This window comes from Lichenostomus cassidix, chromosome W (genome assembly GCF_008360975.1).
Source record: "Lichenostomus cassidix isolate B80296 chromosome W, HeHo_3.0, whole genome shotgun sequence".
Taxonomy (NCBI): domain Eukaryota; kingdom Metazoa; phylum Chordata; class Aves; order Passeriformes; family Meliphagidae; genus Lichenostomus; species Lichenostomus cassidix.
The window spans coordinates 22,399,160-22,417,193 of NC_139510.1; the positions used below are offsets into that span (position 1 = coordinate 22,399,160).

Here is an 18,034-nt window from a genome sequence, read left to right on the forward strand (position 1 = left end):
TTGCTTCCTCAATGTTCATTATAACTGCTGCAACTGCTCTAAGGCAGGCAGGCCACCCCTTGCTCACAGTGTCCAGTTGCTTGGAGAAATATGCTACTGCTCTTTTATAGGGGTCCAACCGCTGTGCTAAGACTCCCAGAGCTATCCCCTGCCTCTCATGTGAGAACAGCTAAAAAGGCTTACTCATGTCAGGAAGTCCGAGGGCTGGAGGTCTCATAAGTTTGCACTTCAATTCTTTGAAGGCCTTGTCAGCTTTGGGAGTCCATACCACAGCATTTTAGAGACCTTTACCAGTTCATATAAAGGCCTCACAATCAATCCATAGTTGTACAACCACAGTCGGCACCAACCTGTCATGCCAAGGAAAGCGCGAAGTTTTCTTACAGTCTGTGGCTTAGGTGTTTGGCAGATTGCTTCCTTCCATGCAGTTCCCAGAGATTGTTGTCCTCCAGAGATCTCATATCTGAGGTAGGTCACCTTTTGTTGTACCAGTTGAGCTTTCTGTTGAGAAACTTGATAGCCATTCAGTCCCAAAAAGTTCAACAGGCTCACTGTCCACTCAAGGCACTCTTTAGAAATTTTTGTAGCAACCAACAAGTCATCTACATATTGTAGAAGTGTACCTTCCCCAGGTGGAGATTGCCATTGCTCTAATTCTTTAGCCAATTGATTTCCAAAAAGCATGGGACTGTTTTTGAACCCTTGAGGTAACACTGTCCAGGTAAGCTGGCTTTTCCTTCCTGTACTAGGATTTTCCCATTCAAATGCAAAAATCATCTGACTCTCTTCTGCGAAAGGTAAGCAGAAGAAGGCATCTTTGAGATCTATGACTGAAAACCAGATTAAATCCTCTCATAATTTTGTTAACAGCATGTAAGGATTAGCTACTACTGGATGGATACTTTTAGTAATTCCATTAACTGCTTGCAGATCTTGCACCAGTCTGTAGACTCCATTCGGTTTCTTTACTGGCAATATTGGGTTATTAAACTCTGACTCACATTCTTTCAATAGTCCTGATGCTAGAAACTTATTGATTATGGGCTCTACTCCTTTTCTATCTTCCAGTCTTAGGGGATACTGTTTCTTAGTCACTGGCCTGGCTCCTGCTTGTAATTCAATTTTAATGGGGTCAGCTAAGTTTGATCTTCCCAGAATATCAGTATTCCATACTCCTGGGTACACCTGCTTCAATATTTGTTCCACATAGGTGTCATTATTTCCTGTCTCTGTCTCAATTGTTAATCCTAATGCTAAAACAAATTTGTCTTCTGGCACTTTAAATTTTCTTTCTCCTTCTTTAAATTCAATTATTGCTTCAAAGTTTTCAAGTAAATCCCTGCCTAACAAAGATTTAGGTGAATTAGGTAAATAGAGGAATTGATGTATTCTCATCCTTTTCCCAATTTTGTATTCAAGTGGTTTTAAAAAGAATGCATTTTCTGGTTGGTCCATGGCTCCCTTAGCTCTAATGTATTTTTCACTTTTAGGCACCAAAGCTTGATTCAAAGCAGAAAATGTGGCTCCAGTATCTATTAAAAATTCAATTTCTTTATCACTGCCTAGTTGCATTTTAACCAGCAGATCTGCTAGGGCAGGACCTGCCAGTATTACTCAATCACTATCATCCACAGCTGCAGTGACAGTCTCTTGCACTTGATTTCCAAGATCAGCGCACTGGCGCTTCCAGTGTCCTTCCTTTTTACAATATGCACACTGATTCAGTCCCAATCTGGGTTGTGATTAATTTGAGCCTCCCCTGCTGCTTCCACCTCTACCCCCGCCTCTACCTCTGCTCTGTCCCTGACCATGCCCACCATTCTGGTGCTGATCCAGCGCAACCACTATAGCTGTGGTCAGCTTTTCTGTTCTTGCTTGTTCCTATTATTGTATATTCTCCAGGCTTCTCCCATTAATGCTTCCAGGTCCCTGTTTGCAGGTTCTTTCATTTTCTGAAGCTTAGAGCTGAGGTCTGGGCTTTATTGCCCTAACATTAGAGAAACTAACTGCTGCTTTCCCATGTCTGATGAGGGGTCTGGGGTTGTATACTTCCACAAGGCTGCACAGAGTCTGTCCATAAAAGCAGTAGGAGACTCCTGCTGCCCATGTTTAACCTGGAATATCATTGACCAATTCACTGCCTTCAGGATGGCATTTTCCAAACTGACTTTAATCAAATTTCAGTACCTAACCAGCAGTGCATAATCTCCTTCATCATTCGGGTTCCATCGGGGATTGGAAGTGGGGAACACCTGTTCTGCTGTACCCTGCAGGGCTCTGCTAGCAATTTGTCCCTCTACATGTGCTTTGGCTGTTTTTATTACCAATTCCTTTTCTGTTTCTGTAAGCTCTGACAACATTAAATAAATATCACCCCAATCAGGGTCCTGGTTCCTTACAACTAACTCAAACCTTTTTGCAACTTTACCGGCATCCTCTCTGTAATTTATAACTTCTCTCCAGTTAGTCAGATCACTAGTGGAAAAGGGAACTTTTACTTGCATTGCTTCTCCCCCAGGACCTATTACTTCCCTCAGAGGGGCTATTAGAGGCAAAACCTTTATTGTTTTACTTCTCATTCGTGCTGTAATTGGAGCCCCTGAACTGGTTCCTTCACCAGGATCACCCATCTCATCCTCACTACTGCTTGGGCTTGACGGAGGGGGAGTGGTTGGAGGAGAGTGTGCAGCTGGCCTTGAATAGCTAGGTTGTAAATCCTGAACATCTATAACACTGTCTTCTTCATGTTTATCTGCCAACTTCAAACACCTCTGCTCTATACTACATGCAGAACATCTCTTCATTTTCCGCTTGTTATCCTTTTCTAATCCTAACACCAAAGAGTCTTGCAGAGCCAGATTTATGCCACATTCCCTCTGCCATTCAGGCATATTTCTTAGAGTAAAAAACATATTTGCATACATGACTTCATCCCATTTGTTTTCCCTCCTTAAAAACAACATTAACTGCAACAAAGTGTTGTAATCTAAAGTTCCATTTACAGGCCATTTTTCCTGTGACTCTAATTTGTATAGGGGCCACCACTGATTATAGTATCTAATTAAATCTGCTTTTCTCATAGTTCCTCCTGGTATGCCCCCTAATTCTTTCCAGTGTGCTAGTACACATCCTAATGGACTTTTCTTTACTATTTGTTTGCTACCTGAAGATTCCATTTCTTCCTGGCTTTCTCTATCTTCCACTGAAATGTCTTTCAGCAATGTTCTACAACCACTTGCCAATCTTCCTCTCTAACTTCCCAAGTCTTGGGAATCCCTAATTGCTTTCCACACACCAATTTTACAACTTTTACTTCTCCACGATGCCTCCATTCCTGGGTTCCACTTCCTTTTTCCACGCAACTTGGGCACCCAGGTCTCCTCCGGGATGAGATACAATACCACCTTTGGCTACAATGAATACACTCACACAAAGTCCAGGACTTGTCGGGGTTTATTGTTCCATGCAAGACGAGAATGACATAACACCAATGTGATGCAGAGAGTCTTCCTATCTTTATTTGCAGCAGTGCTTCTTTTAAAGCTTTTAATCTTCCGTACACGCAACACAGAACTCTACATATGGTTTGTACATGCGCCATGCAATTATACAATTGGCTATAAGTAATTAACATGAGCTAAGCACACATTATATAATTGGTATATATTAAAACTGCACTTTCTTACTTTTGGGCAATATATCCTGTTTTCTCTGGCCAGCTGCTTGCTTTCTTGCAGCATCAGCAAAATACTTCCTCTTGTCTATCTTCAATGACTTTCATAGGTCTGTTAAGACAGACCAGCTGTTGAGACAGACCAGGCCCTGACATCTCCCCCTTTCCTTTCAAATAGGCTCAACGCTCGGCGAATAACCATGTTATAGTGCTGTAGGGCACAGCACAGCAAAATCCCACTTACCAAAAGGAACAACACCAACATTAATGCTAACTTACAGAGGTCCTTTAGCCAGCCAGTAATACCCCAGCCACTGAGCCACCCATCAATACCCAGCCCATCGGATATAGTTAACTGGTGGGTAAGGGACTGCAACTCTTTTATCTGCTTGTGTATCGATTTTGAATGATCCGAGAGATTCATGCAGCACATACCCTCAAACTCCTCACATCCATGCCCCTGCGCTAACAAGAAATCTATAGCTGCTCTGTTTTGCAGGGTAGCATGTTGAACAGAGTCAACATCAGTCAACAAGCTGCTAATAGCTGCTGATGTGGCATTGGTTTGTTTTGCTAGCCAGCACCCTAACTTTCTTAATGTGGCTAGGGCCTTCGCCGATGCGACTCCGGGTGCAAAAATGGAGGATGCAATTATCTCTCCATTGTTCCAAAACTCAACGTTATTGTTGCAGTCAGCCTGAAACTTATGCATGCTTCTTTTCCCTTGGGGATGCTGCCTGTTCACATTGAGAATCATTGACGTATTCAGCGTTAGGAGGGTTAATCGCCCTATCGAGCAGGGGCCTCCCCTGATTCTTGAAGGGATGCCAGCCCATGCACGGTCCCCGCAAATAAAGAAATATCCTAGGGGTAGCTGCAAAGGGTGGTTGGTTGCTTTGGAAATGTTTTTGGACACGTAACCACACCAGGAGTCATTGCGGTAAGCTAGCAAGCTAGAATTTACATTAACAGCTGAACCATTGCAACCTAAGGTTCTACAAGAAGAGCTTGACCAATTAAACTTCACGCAGGCATCCATTCGGACCGAGCCCAATAGTTCCAATTCTTGGGGCGCAGTCGGGGCAATTGGCAAATAAGGCATCCAAGCGTCCCAATTGTTCACCGTGCTATCGATATCAGAGTTGCTCCATGTGGGCACCATGCCAGGACAGGGCCAGTAGTCCGTCGGTACCCCCACTAAACATGTAGAAAACGGATTACCCGGGGATGACAAGGCTAAGCATATGGCATCTTGACTGTTAAGATTGGCCATAGTTATCCATATGTTAGTTTTCGGTTGGGGGGGTACCCATTGGGCCATTCCTACTGTGAGCGCACTGAGAAGCCAGACGATCCCTGTGAGGGCACTGTGCCCACCTCCTACATGCCCCATCCCACTGGCTCTCAGGAACAGAATGGTGAACTGGTACAAAAATGTTCCAGTGGCACTGGGCTTGTAAAATCACAGTGGCTCTATTTGCTCTGGCTCGTTGTATTGTTATTAGTACCTGCCACTTATGTAAAGCTCGCTTCCTAGCTTCAATGCTCTCAACCAACCATATAAGATCTTGATTGCTCAAAGAAAAATCTCCAATAAACTCTCGCAAGGCTCTCAGCAGATTATCTTGCTCATGAAAACGAGAACTACAGGCCACGCACAGCCACTCTCCAATAAACACCACCACATTTATCCAAATCTTCTTCTTACATGCCCCACACAAAATTTTCAGTCACTTCTGCTTTGCCCCACACTCATCACATGGTCACTCCACCTCTCTCTTTACTTGAGGCTGTGGTGAGCACACTGCATGCTCTTGCGTAACAAAGATGTCCGACAGTAAGGCCTGTGGAAATAAGTAAATGGAGAGCCCTGAAACTTCATATGGGGTCCGCAGCAGAGGAACTAGTTCACGCTTGAGCCGCTGATTACTTCTCTGGGCCTCGGAGCATGACATCCAGCTCGGCAGGTGTTGTAACATGCGCTCTTACCCACTTGGCTGGCAACCAGCACGGGCGATGGTCTTGTCCTGTAACAACACAAGCATAACCTTTTCCCCAGGTTAATAGTCTATACAGGCCTTCCCAACTGTTCTGTTGCAGGTTGAATACATCTACAGGTATATCACGTTCTGAAAAATCGGATGGATTTCGAAAAATATGAGAAAATATGGAGATGCTAGATTCAGTGTTTGCATCAGCGTGAGAATTTAGCCAATTAAGCACATAAAGGGTTTTTGCTACAATGTTCGCCAGGGGTCTCTCCCCCTCTTTTAAAAATATAGTAAAATAGTGCTTAAGCGACTGATGAGTGCGTTCAACTATAGCTTGTCCAGTACTGTTGTACGGGATACCTGTTACATGCTGAATATTCCACTTATTGCAAAAGGTAGCTACAGCCATGCTACGATACGCAGGACCATTATCGGTCTTAATTGTTGCTGGCACGCCCAAAGCAGCAATGGCTTGTAGCCAGTGCTGTTTTACGGCTTTGGCTGTTGTGGCTGCCAGCGGAGTAGCCCAAATGGCCCATGAGCACGTATCAATGGAGACATGAACGTGCTTAAGGGTACCGAAAGAGGGAAAATCGGTAACATCTGTCTGCCAAACTTGGCGGGGCTGTAACCCTCGTGGGTTTGTCCCGAGATCTTGTATAGTGCTTATTCTGGCACAATCAGGGCATGATGCAACTATTGCTCGGGCATCAGCCTTTCATATATGGAACTGGCACTGTAAAGCATGGGATGACTGATGTAAAAACATTTGTGATTGTTGCACTTGTTGCATCAGGGAAGGATGCGCAGTGACAGCACCACTCTCGCCCCCGGCGTAACACTCGCTTCTGCGAATGGGGTGGCGGCGTCTGCCCACAGTGAGCGAGGGGTGGCAGTGCCCGGTGGGGCCGGGGAGGGGCAGCAGGAGTGGAGCGGAATGGGGTGTTCTCTGGAGGTTTGCTCCGGGCAGGATGCTCGGCAAAGGCCCCAGCAGAGCTCAGGGTGAGGTGATGAGAGCAGCGCTGAGCTGGGCCGAGCTGCCGAAGGGCGCCGAGGAAGCAGCAGGGCTGGGCCGGAGCTCCATCCCGGTGGGCGCCGCAGTCCCAGCTGGAGCCCGGCGCCCCCCAGCATATCAGCGGCATTCACAGTCATTTTGGGCCTTTACACTGTTTAACAAGTACACCCGAGCAACTGAGCCTGTGGGCTCGAGGCTGCGGCAGCCCCTGCGCTCGGCTCCGGCCGCAAACTGAATGCAGTCCTCCACGCTGCCCCCCGCCCCATCTCCATGCAGTGTCGGTGTGAGAGGAGCCCCGGGACCCTCGTGTGTTTGTGTTTAGGCAGAATTCCCAGTTTTCTTGGAGCTTGATGGCATCCTCGGGATGGCAGGGCCCCCGCAGGGCAGGTCTGGTGCCGCTGCAGGACAAACAACACCGCAAGGCTGAGCGACCTGGGGAGCTGGCGGGCGGGGGAAGCGGCCCCGGGAGGCAGCAGCAGTGAAAAGGTCTCCGAAAGGGCTCCGTGTCTTAGTTTGAAAACAAACCAGTGGGAGATCACAAGTCAAGATTGAAATTAAAAATAAGTGAAATAATACAAGGAAAAGCACTGACAAAGTCAGATACAACCTAACACCCTGTTAGGGTGGTAGTAGCAGTCCAACTGAAGTAGTCCAGTTGAAGCGGTGATCCTGTGAAGGTCTAGTCTCCAGCTGAAGATCCAGTGGTAGCTCTTGTCCTCTGGAACCCAGTAGACAGGGCTAGCTCAGGCAGTTCCAAGGCCAGGTTATATCCAGGTGGGAACACCTGGCTCCTCCCTCCTCGGCAGAGCATCTCACAATGGGATGAGATAAGTCCATGGGTCACACGGTGGGTCCCTGATGGCCCATTGCCTGTCATGCGGGGTGGGTCATTAGCAGCTGATAGCAGCTAACGGCCCACAGCTGGTGGTAATAGAATACTTAACTACATCTATATTGCAACCTAGGACATTATCCACCCCTTATTCTATTACCATCTACAGAGTTCTCACTTAAGATAAGGTCTCCTTGTGGTACACAACGGGTTTCCCCATCTGCCTTCATCACCCACCAAGTATAACCAGGTCCTTGGGCAAAAACCACTCCACGGATGGGCTTGCCTTTGCCTGAGGTGGGACTAATCCAAACAGTCTTTCCTAAAAAACCTCTTACGTGTACCACAGGGACTTTATCTCCATCCACTGTGTGCAAAGGTTCGGACTCGGCAGGACCGGCTCGATTGATAGAACCCCTTGTGTTAACCATCCAGGTGGCCTTTGCTAAGTTCAGTTCCCAATTTTTGAAGGTTCCCCCGCCAAGTGCCTTCAAAGTTGTCTTAAGTAGTTCGTTGCACCGTTCAACTTTCCCGGCAGCTGGTGCATGATAGGGGATGTGGTATATCCATTCAATTCCGTGTTCTCTAGCCCAGGTGCTTATGAGGCCATTCTTGAAATGGGTTCCATTGTCAGACTCGATTCTCTCAGGGGTACCATGTCTCCACAGGACTTGCTTTTCCAGACCCAAGATGGTGTTCCGGGCAGTAGCATGAGGCACAGGGTAGGTCTCTAACCATCCCGTGGTTGCTTCCACCATGGTTAACATGTAGCGCTTTCCTTGGCGGGTTTGGGGAAGGGTGATGTAGTCAACTTGCCATACTTCCCCATACCTGTACTTTGACCATCGTCCCCCATACCACAGAGGCTTCACCCGCTTGGCCTGTTTGATTGCAGCGCAAGTCTCACAGCTGTGGATGACCTGTGAGATGTTGTCCATGGTCAAGTCCACCCCTCGGTCACGAACCCACCTGTATGTCGCATCTCTCCCTTGATGACCAGAAGCATCATGGGCTCAACGAGCTAGAAATAATTCTCCTTTGTGCTGCCAGTCCAGATCCACCTGTGACACTTCCACCTTGGCAGCTCGGTCCACCTGCTCGTTGTTACGATGCTCTTCATTAGCCCGACTCTTGGGTACATGTGCATCCACGTGTCGAACTTTCACGGTCAGCTTTTCTGCCCGGGCGGTGATGTCCTGCCAAATCTCAGCGGCCCAGATGGGTTTTCCTCTGCGCTGCCAGTTAGCCTTTCTCCAGCGATCTAACCATCCCCATAGCGCGTTGGCTACCATCCAGGAGTCAGTGTAGAGATAGAGCCTTGGCCATTTCTCTCGTTCGGCAATATCCAAAGCCAGTTGGATGGCTTTAAGCTCTGCGACCTGACTCGATCCACCTTGTCCCTCGGTAGCCTGTACAGCTTGTCGTGTGGGGCTCCATACTGCAGCTTTCCATTTCCGATCTGCGCCTACAATTCGGCAGGAGCCATCGGTGAAGAGGGCATAGCGTCTTTCACTCTCCGGCAGCTCGTTATACGGGGGTGCTTCCTCGGCACGTGCTACTTTCTCCTCTGCTTCTTCTGAAGATAATTTAATAGTCTCACCTTCAGGCCAGTTTGTTATGATTTCCAGAATCCCAGGGCGATTCGGGTTTCCAATACGGGCGCGCTGTGTGATGAGGGCAATCCATTTGCTCCACGTGGCATCAGTGGCATGGTGGGTAGAGGGAACCCTTCACTTGAACATCCACCCCAGCACTGGCAGTCGGGGTGCAAGGAGAAGTTGTGTTTCTGTGCCGATCACCTCTGAGGCGGCTTGGACTCCTTCGTAAGCTGCCAAGATTTCTTTCTCGGTGGGAGTGTAGTTGACTTCAGACCCTCTGTAACTTCGGCTCCAGAATCCCAGTGGTCGACCTCGGGTCTCGCCAGGCACCTTCTGCCAAAGGCTCCAGGACAGACCATGGCTCCCGGCTGCAGAGTAAAGCACATTCTTTACCTCTGGTCCTGTCCTGACTGGTCCCAGGGCTACTGCATGAGCGATCTCCTGTTTGATCTGGGTGAAGGCTTGCTGCTGTTCAGGGCCCCAGTGGAAATCGTTCTTCTTGCGGGTTATGAGGTAGAGAGGACTCACGATCTGGCTGTACTCAGGGATGTGCATTCTCCAAAAGCCTATGGTGCCTAGGAAAGCTTGCGTCTCCTTCTTGTTGGTTGGTGGAGACATCGCGATGATCTTAGTGATGACCTCAGAAGGAATCTGACGCCGTCCGTCTTGCCACTTTACTCCCAGGAACTGGATCTCTCGGGCAGGTCCCTTGACTTTACTCTTCTTGATGGCAAAACCGGCTTCCAGGAGAATTCTGATGAGTTTCTCTCCTTTCCCAAATACTTCCGTTGCTGTGTCCCCCCACACAATGATGTCATCAATATACTGCAGATGTTCTGGAGCCTCACCCTTTTCCAGTGCAGCCTGGATCAGTCCATGGCAGATGGTTGGACTGTGCTTCCACCCCTGGGGCAGTCGGTTCCACGTGTACTGCACACCTCTCCAGGTGAAAGCAAACTGAGGCCTGCACTCTGCTGCCAGAGGAATGGAGAAAAAGGCATTGGCAATGTCGATGGTCGCATACCACTTTGCTGCCTTGGATTCCAGCTCATACTGAAGTTCCAACATGTCCGGTACAGCAGCACTCAGTGGTGGTGTGACTTCATTCAGGCCACGGTAATCCACTGTCAGTCTCCATTCTTCACTGGACTTACGCACTGGCCATATGGGGCTGTTAAAGGGTGAGTGAGCCTTGCTGACCACCCCTTGGCTCTCCAGTTCCCGAATCATCTTATGGATGGGGGCCACAGAGTCTCTGTCAGTGCGGTATTGCTGGCAGTGCACTGTTGCTGTAGCAATTGGTACCCGCTGTTCTTCAATTCTCAGTAGTCCTACAGCAGACGGGTTATCTGAGAGACCGGGCAGGGTATTCAGTTGTCTTATGTCTTCCGTCTCTACAGCTGCTATCCCAAAAGCCCAGCGATGTCCCTTTGGGTCTTTGAAATATCCACTCCTGAGATAATCTATGCCAAGGATGCATGGGGCGTCTGGACCAGTCACAATGGGGTGTTTCTGCCACTCGTTCCCAGTTAAACTCACTTCAGCTTCCAGTACAGTCAGCTGCTGGGATCCTCCTGTCACCCCAGAAATGGAAATGGATTCGGTCCCCACATACCTGGATGGCATCAGGGTGCACTGAGCGCCGGTATCAACCAAAGCCGTGTATCTTTGTGGGTCAGACGTGCCAGGCCATCAGATCCACACAGTCCAATAGATCCGGTTATCCCTTTCCTCTACCTGGCTAGAGGCAGGGTTCCTCTAATCCTGTTTTTGGTGCGTGGTGCTCTTCTCCCGTAAATGTGTTCCTGAGGTTCCTTCAAGAGGATCAGTCATATTATCCTTTCCATTCTGTTGGGGGTTCTGTCCACAAGAGACTGGGGCAGTGTTGTACCTAGATGAGCCTCCTGAAGTGGATGTTTCCTTTTTCAATTCACGTACCCGGGCTGCTAAGGAGGAGGTGGGTTTCCTATCCCACTTTCTCATGTCTTCCCCATGCTCCTGAAGGAAAAACCAGAGGTCACGTCGTGGAGTTTGTCTTCTTTCCCTGGCTGGGGGACGTCTGCTCCTGATGGCAGAGACTCGGGTTGGTTTCGGTGTGGCATGGAAAAATCCTTCTTTGAACTCTTTCCTTAGTTTCTGGAGGCTCTCTTCAATCAAGCTCCGGACTTGCTCGGCCAGGTTTGTTTCCACTGATGAGACCTGGGTGCGTAGTGGAGCGGTGACAGTGTCCTCATAAATTCTCAGTTTGTTAACACGCCCACCTGGTCTTCGCCTTCCCTCCACTGCAGTGTTGCCAGGTAACGAGAGTATATCTCTGGTCCGAGCCGCGCGAATCTTAGCCACATTTGTGAAGTGCACTGGACGTTATCTGGGCTCTTGGGGAATCTCTCGTTGTCCGAGAAAATGATGTCTAGCACGGCCAATTCCCTCAGGCATCGGATACCTTGTTCTATTGTGTTCCATTTTCTTTGGTGCATCTGGAGGTCTTCTTTGCACAGGTATCTGTCCCGTACACTCGCCAGCAATCGCTGCCAGAGGCTGAGAGTTTCCTGGGTTTTCCCAATCCCCTGGTCAATAACCACATCCTGGGACAGGGATCCCAGTTGCCTGGCCTCACTTCCGTCCAGAATGGTGTCATTAGCGGCGGCATCCCAGATGCGGAGCAGCCAGGTTAAGATGGACTCGTTTGTCTGCCGGGTGAATTCCCTCCGTAGGTCCCGCAGCTCCCCCAGGGATAGAGAGCGAGTGATGATCTCCGGCTCTGTCTCTTCTGCTGGGTGAGATGGTCCTGCCGCATCCTCGTCAGTCACTATGCGGACTGATTTGCTCTTTGATTTCTTTTTCTGGACGGGGGCAACTGCTACCGGCTTCAACTGTTCTGATTTGGTGATGGTCTGTGTTGAGACTTCGACTGCTCCTTTGGTTCTTTTCCTCTTGCCTGCTGATTTGCTTCGTTTCTCCTCCTCAAGAAGACAAAGTATTGTTCTGTTCTTCAGCATGAGGTACACGGTGCTGGTCGCAGAGAAAAAAGAAAACAGAACTGACAGGAAGATTATGCCATCCTTAGCATCCAGGGAGAACTCAATATTGTCAAGGACGGCTGTGCCTGACCTGAAATGTTGGAAGAAACCGCTCTCTCTTCCTAGCCCCAGAGGCTGGGTGCGATTGCTGAGGAGGTCCCAGATGAAGCAGCTCAGGTTAGGCCAGGCAGACAAAGTCGAGTATATATAACGAATGGTGTTCATTGCCTCACAGGTAACCATGCCATAGGCATAATAAACCAATAGAGCAATTCTCATGCCATTCCCTGGTCGCAACAGGAGCAATATGACGGGCAGATAGTATCCCATTTGAGGAAAAATATAGAGAGCGAGATACAGTACCCATATAGATAAGCTGAGCATCATGGTGATAGGATTTCTGAGTTTCCCCAGGTCGTGCCCCACGTTGGGCACCAAAATATGTCTTGGTTTGAAAACAAACCAGTGGGAGATCACAAGTCAAGATTGAAATTAAAAATAAGTGAAATAATACAAGGAAAAGCACTGACAAAGTCAGATACAACCTAACACCCTGTTAGGGTGGTAGTAGCAGTCCAACTGAAGTAGTCCAGTTGAAGCGGTGATCCTGTGAAGGTCTAGTCTCCAGCTGAAGATCCAGTGGTAGCTCTGGTCCTCTGGGAACCCAGTAGACAGGGCTAGCTCAGGCAGTTCCAGGGCCAGGTTATATCCAGGTGGGAACACCTGGTTCCTCCCTCCTGGGCAGAGCATCCCACAATGGGATGAGATAAGTCCATGGGTCACACGGTGGGTCCCTGATGGCCCATTGCCTGTCATGCGGGGTGGGTCATTAGCAGCTGGTAACAGCTAACGGATGGCCCATTGCCTGTCATCCGGAGTGGGTCATTAGCAGCTGATAGCAGCTAACGGCCCACAGCTGGTGGTAATGGAATACTTAACTACATCTATATTGCAACCTAGGACACTCCGGCTCTCCTTCCTTCCTCCCCTCTGAGCTCCAGCCCTCCTTCCTTCCTCCCCTCTGAGCTCCAGCCCTCCTTCCTTCCTCCCCTCTGAGCTCCAGCCCAGCGAGCATTCACCTTCCGCCCTCCCCACACGGCTCCCACTGGCCGACATCACACACGAGGCTCCACCGCCCCCGCCATGCCCACCCCAGCCCAGCGTTTGACATTGCCCGCAGCTCCCATTATCCCATAGCATAGGACGCTGAGTCAAGAGCGAGGGGAAGCGGCCGCGGGGTGTGAGCGGTGCGGCCGGGGAGGCTCTCGTCTCCACACCGCCAGTCTCAGGAGGCGGCAGCGGCCGGGGGAAGTGAGCCTGGGGGGGCCTTGGCTGCGGGCCCTGGCAGCAGGGCAGCCCTGCCCCGAGGCAGGATGATGCCGGTGAAGAAGAAGAGGAAGAGTTCCGGGGCAGCGGCGGCAGAAGAGGGGGAGGAGGCGGCTGCAGCAGGAGAGGAGGAGGGATCCCACGGAGCAATATCTATCTCGGGTCCTGCCCAAAATTCCCTTTCCACTCGAGTGGTGGGGCACGCCAGTGTTTCTGGCAACAGCAAGTCAGTTTTCCCGGCTTCTGCCACCTTTTCCTGTTCTTTCCCATTTAAATCCTCTCCAGCCTCTTCTATAGCTCGCCTTGCCGCGGCGGTAATTTGAGCTTCTCCCTTTAATTGCTCCACCATAAATGTGACAGTCCTCCACACTGGGGCATGCTTTATTGCCTCCTTGTTTTTAACAGTTATCCCATCCCAGAGTTCCTTCCTTACTTGCTCCCATGCATTTAGATCAAACAACTGATCAGGTTGCATCACTAATCCTTTTCTCCGACACCACCATAACAGTGCTGTGAGGTCAGCCTCATTCAGCTCAGTCTCTCTTTTCTTTGCCAGCTGGAGCAGGCTGTTTACAGCTGCTCTTTCCACTGCTGACGCAGCGTTTCCCATTCCACCGATCTCTGGCTCTCTCGCCAGCCGCAGGCCTGCTCCTGCCTCTCTCGGGCAGCCCAGCTTACCTTCGCCAGCCGGTGGGATCCCTCACGTTCTCCCGATCTCCCTGGTACGGCTGCTAATCCGTCCTTCAAATCACGTCAGGGTCACCAGTTGTCGGGGTTTACTGTTCCATGCGAGACGAGAATGACATAACACCAATGTGATGCAGAGAGTTGTCCTATCTTTATTTGTAGCAGTGCTTCTTTTAAAGCTTTTAATCTTCCGTACACGCAACACGGAACTCTACATATGGTTCGTACATGCGCCATGCAATTAAACAATTGGCTATAAGTAATTAACATGAGCTAAGCACACATTATATGATTGGTATATACTAAAATCGCAGTTTCCTACTTTTGGGCAATATATCCTGTTTTCTTTGGCCAGCTGCTTGCTTTCTTGCAGCATCAGCAAAATACTTCCTCTTGTCTATCTTCAATGACTTTCATAGGTCTGTTAAGACAGACCAGCTGTTGAGACAGACCAGGCCCCAACAAGGACTCACATCTACGAATTCTACAAGTTAAATGTTCGATTGACCAGGGTACTGGATTGTCTGGCAAATATTCTTTTGGATCTGGCTGTTCCCAGTCTAAGGCTAGGAGCTCCCATGTGTGCCAATGATACAATCCTGGTGAGATCCTTCTGCACCATGTGACTTTGAACCAAAGACACAAACACTCCAGTGTTTAATGTAACTTTGATAGTTGGTGATAGCAAAAATACTGTCTTGGGGCAATGTTATGATAATCCTGTATTCCCAATCATCTGGGGTTTTTTGCCCAGAAATGTGGTCCTGTAGCTTTAACTGTGTTCAGCAGCTGAAAGGAAGCTCTGTTGATGTGGTTTGTTTTGAAACTCTTCCCCCAGGCTTCTCAGCCTGGGAGTGCAGGGGGAAAAGGGACATTCCTTTCGGCTGGCTGCTGCTGCTGCAGCTGCTAGTTTTTTTTCCTGGGACTGCTTCTTCATCATCTTCTTTTTTGACTTTTTTTTTTTACTTGCTTTCTCGCCCGCGAACCAGAGGAGCCCCGGGAGGACAGTAGACAAGAATCCTCCAGGGGGCCACCAGAGTAACTCTGCCCAGCCCCCTGGGATCCCCCAGAGAGGGGAAGCTATGCCTCAGGAAAAGGACACTGAAGTTCATCAGCTGTTTACTCAGGTTTGATAATTCCTTTTCCCCTTATCCCTTTCCCCATGCCTTGCAGGGCACTTTGTCTGTTTTGTTAAATAAACAGTTTTTTTTTTCACTTTCATCCAGGGGATTTTGTTGTGGTGGGGGGAGGCGGTGCTAGGGCCCCTTTTGGGGGGAGGCTCTCATTCAGAGCCTTTCCTCCTGGACTTGTCTCTAACCTGAGACTACTACCTAATCCTACTTTCATCAGCTCTCAACCTCCAAGAACACCACCTCTCACACAGCAGATATCAGATCCGTGACAGACTTCAATATTTTCTTCTACAATTAGGACACTCAGTATGCACCCAGAGGTCGCACAACCACAGAATACCGTACCAACATGGTATTCCACACACCAAACAAGGAATTGGGATCTTATGAATGAAAGGAATGAGATAGGGCATCAGAGCAAGATAGGACATGGATTAAAACTGTTAGCAAAGCAGACAGTAAAAGCTTTTGGCAGACACCTAGACAGTAACAGCTAAAAAGACAGACACAGACACAGACAGTGAAAACTTCTGGCAGACACTCAGTGGCCAGTAACAGCTGTTAATCCACAAACAGACAAGAAACACTGATTTTATACAGAATACACAAAACAACGCATATACAATGATCAAACTCAAAATTCCAAAGCCAAGGCCAATAATAAAAGTAATCAGGCTTCCTTTGGGGCCTCTAACCCCTGTGTATCAACTTCAGGAATTCTCCTGTGATACAGCACCCTGCAAGGGACATCTCCCCCATCTTACGGGAGTTACTTAACCAAGAAAACCAAAAACATTTTAAATCAAATTACAAATACCTTACAATTTCTGCAGTTGGTTGGTCCTTGTTGTCTTGATTTGAAAGACAGGTGTCTACTAAGAAAGGTGGAAACCTCCCTTAGAATAGAGAATGTGACCCCCCTTCCCTCTGAATTATTATAACTTTGAAATCAAGGGCTTTCAGGCAAACATATGGGGAAAGGAATAACAGTTCTTTACTAGTATCTATAACAAAGTAAACAAGCAACAAACAATAGTAGCAACAACAAACAAAACCCAGAAACCTGTTGGCAGCTTGCTCTGGGCTGCGACACCCTTTCCTTTGGTGCAGTTACAGTCACAGCCAGCAGGGGCGCCGTTGAGCTCCCAGCCAGGCAGGGCAGGTGTGATGACTCCCGAGCAGCTGCAGGTGGCGCTGTGGCACGAGGTCAGCTCCTCATCTCACGTGGGTAATGGCGGGTGGGCTGAACTGCAGGACAGCAGGACAGCCCGCAGCAGGGAGCTCAGAGCAGTGAGCTGGAGCAGCAGGGCTCGTTCACCCAGGCTAGCCAGCAAAGGCAGCAGAAACTCCGCAGTTGTGGCAGAAGCCGCAGTGCATTCCGACAGGCGGGGGTGGGGGCAGCAACAGCTGGGCTCCTATGCAGTAGCTGCTAGCGCAGCCGGGGAGGCGCGCTCCAGGCAGGGAAAATGGTTGGAATCTCGTGCCCTTCCCGAAGCAAGAGCTCACCCAGCGAGGAGGAGAAGGCAGTGCAGAGCCGGACTCTCCATGATTGCAGTGAAAAGAAAGGCAGCAGCTTCCCTCTGTCCCCTCCGGTGCCCAGTGAGCAAATGAAGTCCCAAACGGTCAGACCCCTTCTCCCCATACCACACCCAGCCACAGCCCTTGTCTCTCACAAAAGAGTTAATGGTCCTTGAGTACCTGGTCGTTGGTTTCCTAGTAACAGGGATGGAGAAAATTCCACCCCCCCAACCTTCAACACCTGTCTTCACCTGCAGAGAGCCGATGAAGCGCTGAGTCCCTCCAAGAAATCCTCGGGGTGCACCAAGGAAGTCCCCAACTCCAAGGGATCTTGCAGCCAGGCAGACGAGGTCCTGGCACGCTAAATTGCCAAAACAAATGCCTGAAAAGATAGGCTGGAAATAAAACCCAATAGACCGGTGTCTATAGAGCAGGTATTTGTTTATTGCAGATCTGGAGGTGAGGGGGATTTTGAGAAAGGAGTGGAAAAATAGAAAACCCAAATCTATTTGCACTTCAACCATTCTCGTTTCTTTGAGCTTTTGCCCCTTCCACCAGCACGGCGCCTGTCAGTTCTGGCCTTGTGAATTCCCTTAATCTTATCAAGATAAAATGGGGCAAAAGGAATCCTTTTGCCATTGAGTACAAGAAATCGCTAGAAATAATAATGACTTATGAGAAGTAATTTGTATAACCACTCCTATCCTGGAGAATGTAATGAATATTCATGAATTTTACCTATAACACTGTGTCTTTGGGGTACTGAGGTGTGTGTGTTTGGTGGAAACAATTCCCACACATCCGGTGCAACGAATAAAGCAAATACCCACTTCTCTGACTTGGTCTCTGAAGTGTCTCTGGGCTCGATTGGGGCAAATCAAACTGGCACCCCAGATGGGACCCTGACTATGCTCGGCTGCCGGATCCAGGGGTAAGCAGACCTCCCAGTCGCGACCCTGAATTTTCAGGGGGAGCTCAGCTGTCCTTTGGCTCACGGCGGGAGTAGACTAAGGACCATCTGTACCAAATTAAGGTATTTGCTACTTTTAAAATAAATGCCTGCAGGTCCGGGGTGCTAGCCCCGAGGGTGGGTTGAGACTGGGTCTCCCGAAATTAGTCCCGGGCAAGGGGTTGGACCCCACTGTCAAGAAAAGGTACCTTTAAAGGGTTGGGCCCCCGGGGTTGGACCCCGCTATAGTGAAAGGTACCTTTAAGGGGGTTGGATTCCACTGTATTACGCC

At 49.1% G+C, this 18,034-nt stretch overlaps 1 protein-coding gene and 1 long non-coding RNA gene across 2 annotated transcripts in view; one reads left to right on the forward strand and one right to left on the reverse strand.

Annotated features, from left to right (window-relative positions):
- The window catches only part of LOC146425697 (uncharacterized), a 177,705-nt gene that overhangs the window by 22,515 nt on the left and 137,156 nt on the right, over positions 1-18,034 (forward strand). The gene's annotated exons all lie outside the window — the stretch shown is intronic.
- On the reverse strand, positions 3,789-5,023 carry LOC146425699 (syncytin-2-like). Its single transcript, XM_085041505.1, has one exon. The coding sequence runs from the start codon at positions 4,992-4,994 to the stop codon at positions 3,789-3,791; it is 1,206 nt and encodes a 401-aa protein (XP_084897631.1). The 5' UTR covers positions 4,995-5,023.